General features: G+C 40.7%; 1 protein-coding gene across 3 annotated transcripts in view; it reads left to right on the plus strand.

Moving 5' to 3' along the window:
- The first annotated feature begins 931 nt into the window (after window positions 1–931).
- MYO5B (myosin VB) overlaps window positions 932–12,081 on the plus strand; it is a 565,377-nt gene continuing 554,227 nt past the window's right edge. For all 3 annotated transcript variants that reach the window (XM_074208686.1, XM_074208684.1, XM_074208685.1), the window contains exon 1: window positions 932–1,014. In XM_074208686.1, the coding sequence (XP_074064787.1) occupies window positions 988–1,014 (27 nt within the window). In that variant the 5' untranslated portion in view covers window positions 932–987. The remainder of the gene's footprint in view (window positions 1,015–12,081) is intronic.

Here is a 12,081-nt window from a genome sequence, read left to right on the forward strand (position 1 = left end):
TGTAGATGACCGGACCCTAGGTGTACAAAATCAACGTAGGAACAGTGTTAGAAAACTAAAATCTACTATGTCTTAGTTGTAGTTTGGTTTTTAAAGCCCCCCCCCCACTTTATTTTCTAGTCTTCCTTTATTCCCCTCCACATATTCCCAATTTAGTGACCCTGGCCTCCTTACTGCTTCTCGGAAAAAAAAAAAAAAAAGCCTGGCAAGCTATGCCTCTCTTGTCCCTAAGTGTCCCGGGAGACTCGTGGCACTTGTCTCCCTCGCCAGTTTTTTCCTCCTTTCCTCTCTGGATTCGCTCCTCCTCTGCGGTGTGCTCAGCACGGCGGGCACACTAGGGTCGCCAACCTCGCGTGTGTGCGTCCGACTGTCTGTCTGTCTGTTTCCACGCGGGATGCACCTGTCTTCCCCAGGCCGGGGCCAGCAGGGGGCGGCCCGGGATTGGCGCCCCGTGTGCCAGCCCCTCCATCCCGCTGCCCCGGTGCGGAGGGCGGGCCGTGGCCCCGCGTGGTCCGGCCGGCCCGGGGTGGGCGGAGCGGCCCCGCCCCCAGCCCGAGCCCCGGGCACCTGCCGCGCTCCGGAGGTGCGCCGGGCTCCGAGGCCGGCCCCTCCCCCCCACCTGCGCCGGGCGCGGCGGAGCGTCGCTGCCTCCTCCCCCTCTGCCAGCCTCAGCCCTAACTCCAGCCCGGCTGCCGCCCGGGTAAAGGTCGCGCGGGAGGAAAGGGCCCGGGGAGCGGGGCCCCGAGGGACAGGGAGGGCGAAGTGGGGGCGGCCAGAAAGCAGAAAGAAAGAAAGAAAGAAAAGGAAAACTCTGTGCAAGCGCAGGAAGATGGCGCCAGGCGGGCAGCGGCGGGTGTGAGGCCCCCCGGGCCAGCGAGCCGCGCGGGGAGCCGGGCCCGGGCCGGGCCGGGGCTCTGGGGCCGGGGCTCTGGGGCCGGGGCTGAGCTTCCAGACGCGCCTCCGGGCCCGTCGCCCGCCGGCGGGGGCATGTCGGCCTGCGAGCTCTACAGCCAGGTGAGTGCGGCCGCCCGGCCCAGGGGGTACTGCTCGGGAGTCCGGGAAAGAGGGGGAGGGCGCCCCGGGGCTGGGGGGCGCCTGGCGGAGGGGCTGGGCAGCTGCTGCCCCCCGGTCCCCACTCGGCGACCGGGGAAGAAAGTTTGCTTGTCGCCACTTGGGGAGCGCCACACCTGCCCCGCCTCTCCAGCCCCTCCCGGGCACTAGCTTGGCGGGCACCAGCGAACTCCGAGGCTCCCCTCTGCGGGCGCCTCCCTCCCCTGCCCAGCTCGGCCCGGTCGACGCGCAGCTTCGGACCCTTCCCCAGCCCAGCACTGGTCCCTCCCCGCAGCTCCGCTCCCCTCTCAGGCCTCGCTCAGCCTCCCCTTCCCCCTGACTCCCCCGGCCTTTCCTTCTTGCTTTTTCCACCCGCTCACTGGACTCTCCTGCCTCCAGCCTCAGTGACCAGCGTCACCCCCATGGATTGTGTTTTGTTATCGGGGCGAGCTGTCATCCCCCGGTTTCGGGTTGGTCAGGCCCCCTCCCCCTATCAGGACCCACCTCTGGTGCACTGCAGCTCGGGGCTCCCTGACCAGCCCAGGCCGGGTCCCCACCGCGAGCAGAGAAATCTCTTCTCGTAAACTCAGCTTCAGGAATTCGAGAGGGCTAAGGGAGGTGTAGGGAAAGTGGCAGGAGGGAGAGAGAGGAAGAGACTGGGACCGGATACTGCAAGGCTATAAGGAAAAAACAAGGTTCACTTGAAAAATTGGTCGGGGCATGGGAGAAGAGGAGAGAGTTTTGAAATTATTTTCTTGCAGAAATGTGCGGTTGGTTATATTGATTTGGGGCAGGTTATGAGGGAGTATTGAACTTGGTCGATGGGGATCTACATGGAGGATCAAAGATTCCAGCGAATCCGTTTCGACCCATCCTGCGGTCTAGAATTCAGGATGGGGAAAGTCCGTACAGGTGCATGCCCAGAGCTGAAACACCCCGTTTCTATGCAGTTGCTGTTGTCAAAGTTAGGGACCTGCTAACAATATCTTCCCCTAGCACTCAGTGAGAGGCTTCCGCTGCTCAAGCTTACACATCCCAACTTTGTTCTACCGACCAAAAACCAGGGGCAGGTGTCTTTCCATGACTTACTTTGGTATTATTATTATTATTACTATTATTATTATTATTATCATCATCATCATCATTATTTAAAAAATACAAACCCAACTAAAGTACTAGCCATTTCTCTTCCCTATTCGTTTTCTTCCTTAGTTGGAAATGTTGACCGTCCCTTACTTCCGCTACCTCTTCAGGATTTGGAGAGGTGTGTGTGTATCTAAGACTTGGGGACTGGCGCTTGTACAATTTATAAAACAGTAAGAAATTGGCTGAAAATGGGAGGAAAGGAAACTTATATCGTCGCCATCTTCATCAGCCTCAACATCTTTTCTTTAAAAAAAAAGTTAAATCATTAAGAGAAGGGGAAAAATAAATGGAGCCTCACTGCTATGGTGGGAAGGAGATATAGTCATCCAATAATCTTCTCTTTTTCCATTGAGACTGGTTCCCACGTGGGTGGGGAGAAGAAGGACATTTACATTTTCTTCTTCCTGAATTAGAGAAAAAGGGTTAGGATGGATGAGAATTATTCCTAGTTTTAGGGGTTAGACCAGTGGGGCGTGGCTCTCGTCTCCAGCCTTTGCTCTGGGAGGACGCTTGAGAGTCTCTGGGGTGGGGAGGTGGGGAGCTACGATTTAGGTTTGAGAGAAGGACCAAGCTTTTTGGAGACTGTAGAAGTCAGTTGGTATATCTCTGGCCCCATTCCCAGATTTGGAAAAAAAAAACACGGAAAAAAAAAACACTGACTGCCAGGTTTACCCTTACAGGGGATGGATTTAAATCGCATTCAAAGCAGGAGCGTCCAATTCTTCTGCTGATGCAGTGAAATCTCTTGCACTGGGAATAATGGTGTACGGTCCGTGTGATATCAGAGACTGAATTCTATAGTGTTAGGCTTTTTTCCCCCCTAAATTCAAAGAAACATAGATTCTAAGCTAACTGTATTAAAATTAAGGGCATAAGCATCTCTTATCAAAAAATCTAATCTTAGTTTTATATATATATATATATATATATATATATATAAACTAAGATATAATTTGCACTTAGAAAGTAGCAAAAGGAATTATATTATTATGCAACGTAAGTACTGCAAAGCTCACAAGTCAGTCTGATTCACTCCTTATCCATGGATTCCTTTCCTCACTTTATAGAAACACCCCAAATTCTCATCCTTTATAAAGAAAAACAATCTGCAAAAGACATTCCATCCTCTGAAGTTTTCCTTCTGCCTTTCTCAACTAGAAACTGTTTCTTATCCATCTCACTTCTCAGCACTTTGTTAATCTGGCTTCTAAGGAAATCACTTAGCTGAAAGTTCTCTCATCCACTTCCTGTACAATTTGATCCCAACCTATGTTAGAGCTTAATTACACCTTATTCCCCTTTACCAACAGATCCATTCAACCAAATTGCCCTTTTTATCTCATATATGGTATTCCATCTCCCCTTTTCTGTCTATTTTCACCTCACTTCCTTCTCACCATTCTGTGTTCTTTCCTTCAAAGATCAGATCAAATCTTTATGAAGTCTTTCCTGATCTTTTAGTTGGTAATGTCTGTTTCCCACCCCCAATAATTTTGTGTCTTTTGTAAAAAAAAATTATGTATATGTTTTAGATATATATTTGTATCTAAGTTTCTATGTGCATGTTGTCTTTCCTGCCTTAGTCAGACACTAGTTCATTAAGTGAAATTTTTGTGAAATTACATGTATGAGCTCTATGTGATCAAGAACTTTATGAATTTTTGTAACCTCAGATGTTAGAATGGTGCTTTGAATCTAGTAGTCAAGCAATGAATAATACATGCCCCATTCATTCATATTTTTTTTTTTTGGTCTTTGTTTCCTAAGTATCTAGAATAGTGCCTGGCCTATAGGAGGCTTATTAAATGTGACTTGAGGAGGCTCTTAATAAATGTCTTGAGCCATCATAGATCTATTCTTTTATAAACTTTAAAAACTTTTAGGATAAAGCAATAAAGTAATGGTCCTCCAAGATGCAGGCTTATTGAGAGAATTTTTAATTGCATGAGACTTTGACTTGAACAGACTAGAATTTGGATGGAGTTCTTTATTCAGATATCAGCCCCTGAAAGTGTATAGAGAAAGAAATGATTTTAAATTTTATTTTCAATAACAGTTTGTTATATACTCTCTGATCTACAACATAGTCTGAGTCAGTGAGGTTTCAGTACACTTTTTCATGAGTTTCAAAGAATCCAATAAAGCCATGATCAGCAGGAAAAGTTTTAAAAAACAAAAGAAAAACAAGCATAAGACATTCAAAAGGATTTTTTTTACTGGTTGAGAGTTGTGATAATTAGATTTACTAGGGAGACCCTTCCCTGTCCTTACCTATATTCTGTTAATGTTTCATCATTTATTTTTTAATAGTTTTGTATCAGCTTTTATCATTCTATATAAACACTAGTAGGTTTTTTTGGCTTTGAAATTTGCTGTACTAAGAATCCTAACTGCTAATTGTAGGTATTAGTTTCCAACCTCTAGAAAAATTATCATTCACTTTGGTGACTTAAGTACCTATATTTTTTATAACATATAACCTTGTGTGGTTACTTCTTTATCTTACTATCTTCCCTAGCCAAATTGGTTTCTCTCTCTATCTCTCTGTGATATATGAAGAATAACCTTACCTAGTATTTTCATTCATATTCATTTTGCATAGTTTCTATGGAAATGGATTGTTGAGAGGCAGTGGGGTATTGGTGGAGAAAACTTTTTATTTGGAGTCAGAAAAATGTATTCAAATTCTGACTCAGTTGTATTACTTTAAATAAGTTCTGTGCCTCAGTTTCTTTAGAGGCAAAAAAAGGATAAGTGAGGAGCACCTGTGATACTTGTCTCTCAGAGTTATTAGAAAGCTGCTTTGGAAAGTTTTAAGTGTCAGTTATTCTAAATTTCAGTGATTTGTTAAAATAGCCAATGTTCCATTTTATTTTTAGCTTACAATATGAAATTATCTAGCGTGATGAACACTGGGTCTTGATGCAAAGTTTAATGTATTATTCATGATGAAAACAATTACCTGATAGATGTCAAAAGAATTGCAAAGGCAGTTTTTGTAGTGAGATTTATTGAAAGATTAAAACAACCTCATGGAGATGTTAAGAAACTCTTTACAGATAATACCAGTTTCTTCAGAACACACTTGAGAAAATGTTCTTGATTGCAGTATGAGAAGCATTTAAAATTTTTATTTGGAAAATTTAAGAATACCTTTTCAAAAACAAATACTTGGAACTGAGATTCCTGTTTGATATTGTATATGAAATATTACCTGTATGGGCCAGTCCTCTTTCCTTCTTCCTATTCTTATCTCTGCCCACCTTTCATCTCTTTCTGACTTCCTGTCCTTTGAATTTTCTCCTTTCTTTTTTTGTTCTTTATATTATTTATTTATTTATTACAAAAAAGAGGCAAATCTGCCACCTCTAATCTCTTTGCTTTTTTGCAGTAGTTTCCAGTCATTACCATATATTCAATCATTGCTTCTGTACAATTCACGAATGCTCCTCCTCCTCAAAGAAAGGAAGAAAGAAAGAAAGAAAGAAAGAAAGAAAGAAAGAAAGAAAAAGAAAAAGCCAACCAAGAACTGGATTTCTTAAGTTGAAAAAAATTGCTTTCCCAGTAGAGAAGTGTTTCAGTAACAGGGAGGAGGAAAATAAACTGCAGGGTGAGGTCAAGGTGAGTCAGTCTTAGGCAAGACTGCTTGGGAAACTGCAGGGTTTGGTTTCTGTAAATGAATAAAATGTCTGTTGTTTGCCTCTAGCCCACCTAGTGAAATAGAATCAGATTAATTTGATTTGTGCAGGACCTAGCACTAAACATCGTTCATGTGGATGCTTAGTAAACACCATTTGATTATGATGATTGCAGAAAATATTCTGACTTGAAAATATTAATTATGCAAACTTGCTTGAAGACTAAATGTTGCTCTTTCCTATAGAGTGATAGGATACCTTTGCCCAAAGTATTCATTACTAGATCAATTCAGATGTTACTCCCCTTCTTCTTGATAATGAATTTCTTCTGCAGAGCTTGCTTAGCTCTTTGATTCACAATTTTTCAGAGCATTTATCACCAGAATATGTGTGTGTGTTTGTGTGTGTGTGTGTGTGTGTGCACGCACACATGCACTTTATTCTAGACTGGGCTCCATGAGAGCAAGAATGACATTTTTTTCCAAATATTGTGTCTCCTTTTGTGCTTACTTAGCACAAGGCTTTTCACACAGTATAGCTTGATAAATAAATGAATGAATGTAGAGTAGATGGTAAATAAATTCTTGCTGGTTGAGTGATGACAGATTTGAAGCCTGAGGTCTGAATAGAAATGAGTAAAATATCAACAGTCCTTCATAATAGCCCTTCCAGGAACCATTATTTCAGCAACTAGTTTCTTTAAAGACCCTTTCCACATTTTCCTTATGTTAATATGCTGCTAATATCTTATTTCATTAGCTGCAGGATATTTGACCTTTAAAAGGCTGTTTAGCAGCTCAAGGTCAATCTGAGCATATTATCTTATTTCATATTTCTTGTGACAGATGATAACAGTTCACATGTAATATAAAAAGGCCAGGAAACTTATAAGGGGGTGATTCCACATGGAGTTTCTAACATTTAGAAGGCTTTCATGTTTATTATCCTCTCTAGATTTGTTCACTCTTGTACTTTGCATGGTTATCTGCAAGCTGCATAGGTTGTTATGTAGGAAGTTGAGCTGATGACTCTCTAGGGATATATAATACTGTATTTGCCATTAAAAGTATCATGTAAGAAACTGTGAAATAAATCCTTTTGAATTAGAAACTAGAGGCCGTTTGAGATTTTAGTATATTTTGCATTTCTGGAAACTGTTTACTCTGGGGTTTCTCTGCTCAAACTTGTTTGCCATTATAGTTGAGGCTGTTGAATGAGTTGGGGAAGAAGACCAGGAGTTGAATGTGTTTAGTATTATTGAATGAGCATAGGAATGGAAAAAAAAAACAAAACAAAACAGGACCTTTCTGTGTTCCACATCCTGGGGAAAGGAGCATGTTAGCAGTACTACTGAAAAAGCATTCAGGACCCAGGGCTGTTTCTGCAAAGCTCAGCAAACATTAGCTCTGGAAAATATGGTGTCTCTTGTAGAAGAAAGTGCTTCTTTTTGAAAGCCTGAAAAATAATTTTTAAGATCATTTTTCAGTATATTATTAAACTGCAATCTAGTTGATAATTGTCCAGTTTCATATATAATTTGACCTTCCCAATCGTATATGGAACTTGACAATCTCATACAATGATCATATTTGATAGAGTTAGAAATGCAGTTATCTGGAAATAAGTAAATGGGGTTAAAATTCTTCCCCTCCCCTTCAGTTACTTCCTCTGTGTCTTCATATCTAATTCGTACCACAAGGAAAAGTAACAGAAAATGCATGCCCAAATAAGACTTGGCATTGTTCTCTTTGGATGGACAGCACGTTAGCCTCTAGGTAGTAACCACAAAGATTAAGTTAAATGCTTTGAATGATGGATGCAATCTCTCTCTTCCTAGAAGAGTACTTTAATGCTTTCTTTAGGCTTAAATTCAGCTTACTGAGCTGTCCTTATCTTGGTCCAGTTTAATATTGTTAAAACTGCCTTTCATTTGACTCTGTGGTCTGTTCCCAATGAGAATAATCAAGCTTACACTTTTGAGCTACAAGTCAATGAATTATGACACCTCTCTTAAAATTTATTCACTGGCTCGTAAATTGTTATTACCCTTCTTTGAAAGATGCTAACAGTGGACCATGGACTCTTCTCTTGTTTGCTAAGGCTTTCAGTGGGGTGAGTGATCAGGCATATCATAAAAAAAATATTTAATGATTTTCTGAAGAAGCTTTTACCATTATAAAAACTCAAAGCACTCACACAGAATCTTAAACAGAATGATAAGGCCCAGGTTGTATGTAATCCAAGTGGTGGAATCTTTTTACTTCTAAAGCCCTAAATATTTTCATCCCACTGGCCTTAAGAGCAACCCTAGGGGAAAAAAAAACTTCTAAATAAACTTAAACTAGTAAAATATGGTGGGGGAGGTGGGATGGGGGTGTGCTTTTGTTTTTTCTACTTTCATTTACTTTATGGTCTGTGTAGTGAATATGTAATAGATAAGTGGGAAGAGAATAGAAATTAGGCCTGGATTTTATTCATATAGATCTAACCATGTAGGTCTTTTCAAGTGGAACTTGAACCCAGGTATTCCTAGTTCTGAGACTGACTCTATCCTTTTTACCATGCTGCCTCATAAACATGTACATACATATTTTGAATTTGTAATTTTGTTTTCATAGAGAATTTCTGGTGTAGAAATTGACAGCTTAATTTTTAGAGAATTGTCTGGGGACAGTAAGACCTCCAATGTCTTACTATGTTTATGTAGAAATATTTGTTCATAAATGAATAAAAACTGCTAAATTATATACTCATCTCTCTCATCCAGCTTCTAGATTTGAAACCCTACTACAACTTTTTTTTTTAGGTTTTTGCAGGGCAAATGGGGTTAAGTGGCTTGCCCAAGGCCACACAGCTAGGTCATTATTAAGTGCAAGAGACTGGATTTGAACCCAGGTACTCCTGACTCCAGGGCCAGTGCTCTATTCACTGTGCCACCTAGCCACCCCTTACAACTTTCTATTGTTGTCTGGTATTACTTATACTGTCCAAAAGTTGTACTCAGGCAATGCAAATTAGTTTAAATTGTATTCCTCTTAGGTTTATAATTAGAGAGAATCCATGTGGCTTACAAAGGTAAATATAGGTATTTGGGGGATTATCTGCCTTTTTGATTTATCACTATCATTACTATCCCTTTCTTTTGTTTAGATAAAATGGGAATCCACTGGGCTTATCTGCAAGGTTGTTCTATCTGAAATCCCTTCTTGCTTGTTACTGTCCTCCAGATCCAAATACTTGAGCACTTTGAGGTGTGGTACTGCCTCCAAATAGCATTTTCTTCTACTTGATCTGGCAAAGTTTTTGGTTTCAGGTGCCCAATGGAAAGTCCATCTGTTTCTCCTGGAATTTGTTTGAATATGTGGAAAATAGAGTCCCCTGTTAGGGGATAATTAAATGTTGTTTTTCTTTTTTATAACTCTGCTTGAAGGCTGAGCGCTAGGTGTGACTTTGGAATAGCAGCAATGTAACACTGGTTTATAATTCATAGCTGTAAAAATTAATATGAATGTCACTATCCTTCTTGAATATTTACTATTTCTAATATATTTGATTTTTGACTTAACTGGAATGCCCTTCACTTTTGCTCTCTGCAAAATGTTTGTGTTAGCTATACTATCACCATATATTTTTCCCTTATCTGCTTATCCTTCTGTACTCAGTGATCTGTTGTTTTGCTATTTTGAGTCCTTCCTCCCCAGCATGTTTCAGCATGTATTGTTTAGCCTTGATCCCACTCCCCTGGGGATTTTTTTGGGGAGGGGGGGAACATGCATAGATACTATAGTGGTATGTCATTTCTTTCTCCAGCTCATTTTACAGGTGAGGACACTGAAGCAAACGAGGTTAAGTGACTTGCCTAGCATCACTCAATTCATGTCTGTCCAGATTTGAAGTCTAAAAGAGGAGTCATTGTGGCTACATGGCTGGCATCCATCCTTTGAGCCATCTACTTGCTTCTCTGAAGCATGGTGCAGTCCTTTTATTCCTTAGTATTGTTATGGAAACACTATCACCTGGTTATTGAACTCTGGAAATGGTAATGACCCTCGAAAAGATTAACTAAAACTGACCCCTTGGAGAACTGATATAATCTTTCCCTGAGATTAGTCTTTAAGGACCTTCAGGGTTCACCTAATACTCTCTTCCTAATTCCCTTCAATTAGTATCTTAACTAAATGGAGGGAACCATCAAATGTTTAAAATTTTTGTTCTGATTTCTTCTTTCTGGATCCTAAGCATTTGTTAAATAAATAAATATTAGGGGGCATTAACATATAAAAGTGGAATAGGTTGCTTCTTCCCACCATCCCTATGGTTTTTTACTTCTCTTTTTGATGTGCTAACATCCCTAATAAGAATACTGAGCCTGGAGTCAGAAAGACCTGAATTCAAATTTAGCTTCAGACATTTATTTACTAACAGTGATTCTCAACTATAAAATGGGGATAATAATACCACTCACCTCAAAGGGTGGTTTGTGAAGACTAAATGAGATAATATTTGAAAAGTGCTTAGCAAAGTACCTGAAACATAGTAAGTCCTAGCTGAATGTGAATTGTTTTTGTTATTGTCCTTATTGTCATTAGTCTTTGCTGAGAGAGCTGTCTGATGGTACTTTTATGTTGACCTCCATGTCTCAAGGTTTTTCTTCTCGTTAGGGTCTTAACTCTTAAATTGAATCCCAAGAAATCAATAATTCGTTAATGCATACAGTTACAAAAAGGGTGGCTAATGTTTGGACATGAACAAAAGGAATCCTTAACTTGCCAGGATTGTTTTTTGATTTCTTGTAGCACCTGACATTGGAGGGAGCTAGGTCTGATTCTGCTTTCAGATTTGATATCCGGCTATCTTTATGATAATTTTAGTGGTGTTCAGTGACATTCAACAGTTTTAAGTCAGGGCTCCCAGTTTTTGTGAGAGAAAATCCTTTAAACCCACACTCTTTTGAAAGACTCATGTTCTTTAACCTCAAGGGTTTTCTTTCACAGACTCTAAAGTCCACATCAGGTCCTTAGTTTAGGTGCTTAATAAATGGTTTTGATTGATTAAGAGGGGATCACTTCACTTTTAGTGGTGATTGTTTAGGGGCTGTTTAGCATGGTAAAATGATATCCTATCCCAGGAAGCACCATAATTGTCAGATAAATCTTGTTAATTTTCTACCTAATGAGTATCACAATTACTGTATCAATATTGTCAGCATTTTAAATGGATAAAAATGAGAATGAGAATCTTAATATATATATATAAACCAGAACCTATAAAACAAATTAGAGCATTATTATTCACCTTAGAAGAGTACTCTTTGTTCTAAAAATTTATTGTTTCTTTAGATAGCAAATTCCTAAAGTGTATCCAAAAATGTTATTTCTTATTAAATATTTTCACTTTACACAAAGCTTTTCAAAAGTTAAACAATCCTGGTTGCCTTTCCCTTCTTTTAACCCCCCCCCCCCTTCTCTCCACTCCCATCCTTAAACCTAAATCTTGGAGTGACTGACTATTTTGTAAACTGATTTGGTATTCCCATTGTGCAGAGATTAGCCTAGTTTATGCTGTCTCAGTACTGTTTCTTGATGACTTTGTTTTCAACAACTGTTGTGGATAAGACTGCGGTCATCAATTAAAGATTGAGGGGCCTTGAATAGTGAATGAATTCATATACATCCCTGGGTTTTAAAACTGCTTAGGATTTATTATAGAAGGTTTACAAAGGGTAGAGATTAAAAACTTTTCTACTACAAAAGCAGTAAGCACTTTGAGGACAGGCGAGATGAGAGAGAGAGAGAGAGAGAGAGAGAGAGAGAGAGAGAGAGAGAGAGAGAATAGACAGTCATAAGCTTAGTCTGGTCACACAGCATAGGGGCCATGGTTCTCCAAAGAGAGATAGCCATACTTGCAAGGTGAAGGTAGAGTGAAAAAAGAGCAAAAAATCCCAAACAAACAAAAGGAAAACAACTGGTGGTCCCTCTCTCTTCCCGATGGCTTAAATGCACTTCTGTAGTTGATGGTGCTTGGGGCATGATCTAGCACCTGGCTCAGGTTTTCTCCAATAGGCAAGCTACATACTAGTCCTTCCTGTTCCAAGGTATGTGACCTCTAAGTACACAGTCATTTCCTATCATGCCAGTGTAAGCTTGACGCATGGTCAGGTAGCTAGAAACTGGAAGATGGAGGAATGGTACCTGAAGCTAAGGGAAAGAGAACAAGCCAAGGCCACTACCATCCTGGAATGGAGTCA

This window comes from Macrotis lagotis, chromosome X, assembly GCF_037893015.1.
Source record: "Macrotis lagotis isolate mMagLag1 chromosome X, bilby.v1.9.chrom.fasta, whole genome shotgun sequence".
Classification (NCBI taxonomy): Eukaryota; Metazoa; Chordata; class Mammalia; order Peramelemorphia; family Peramelidae; genus Macrotis; species Macrotis lagotis.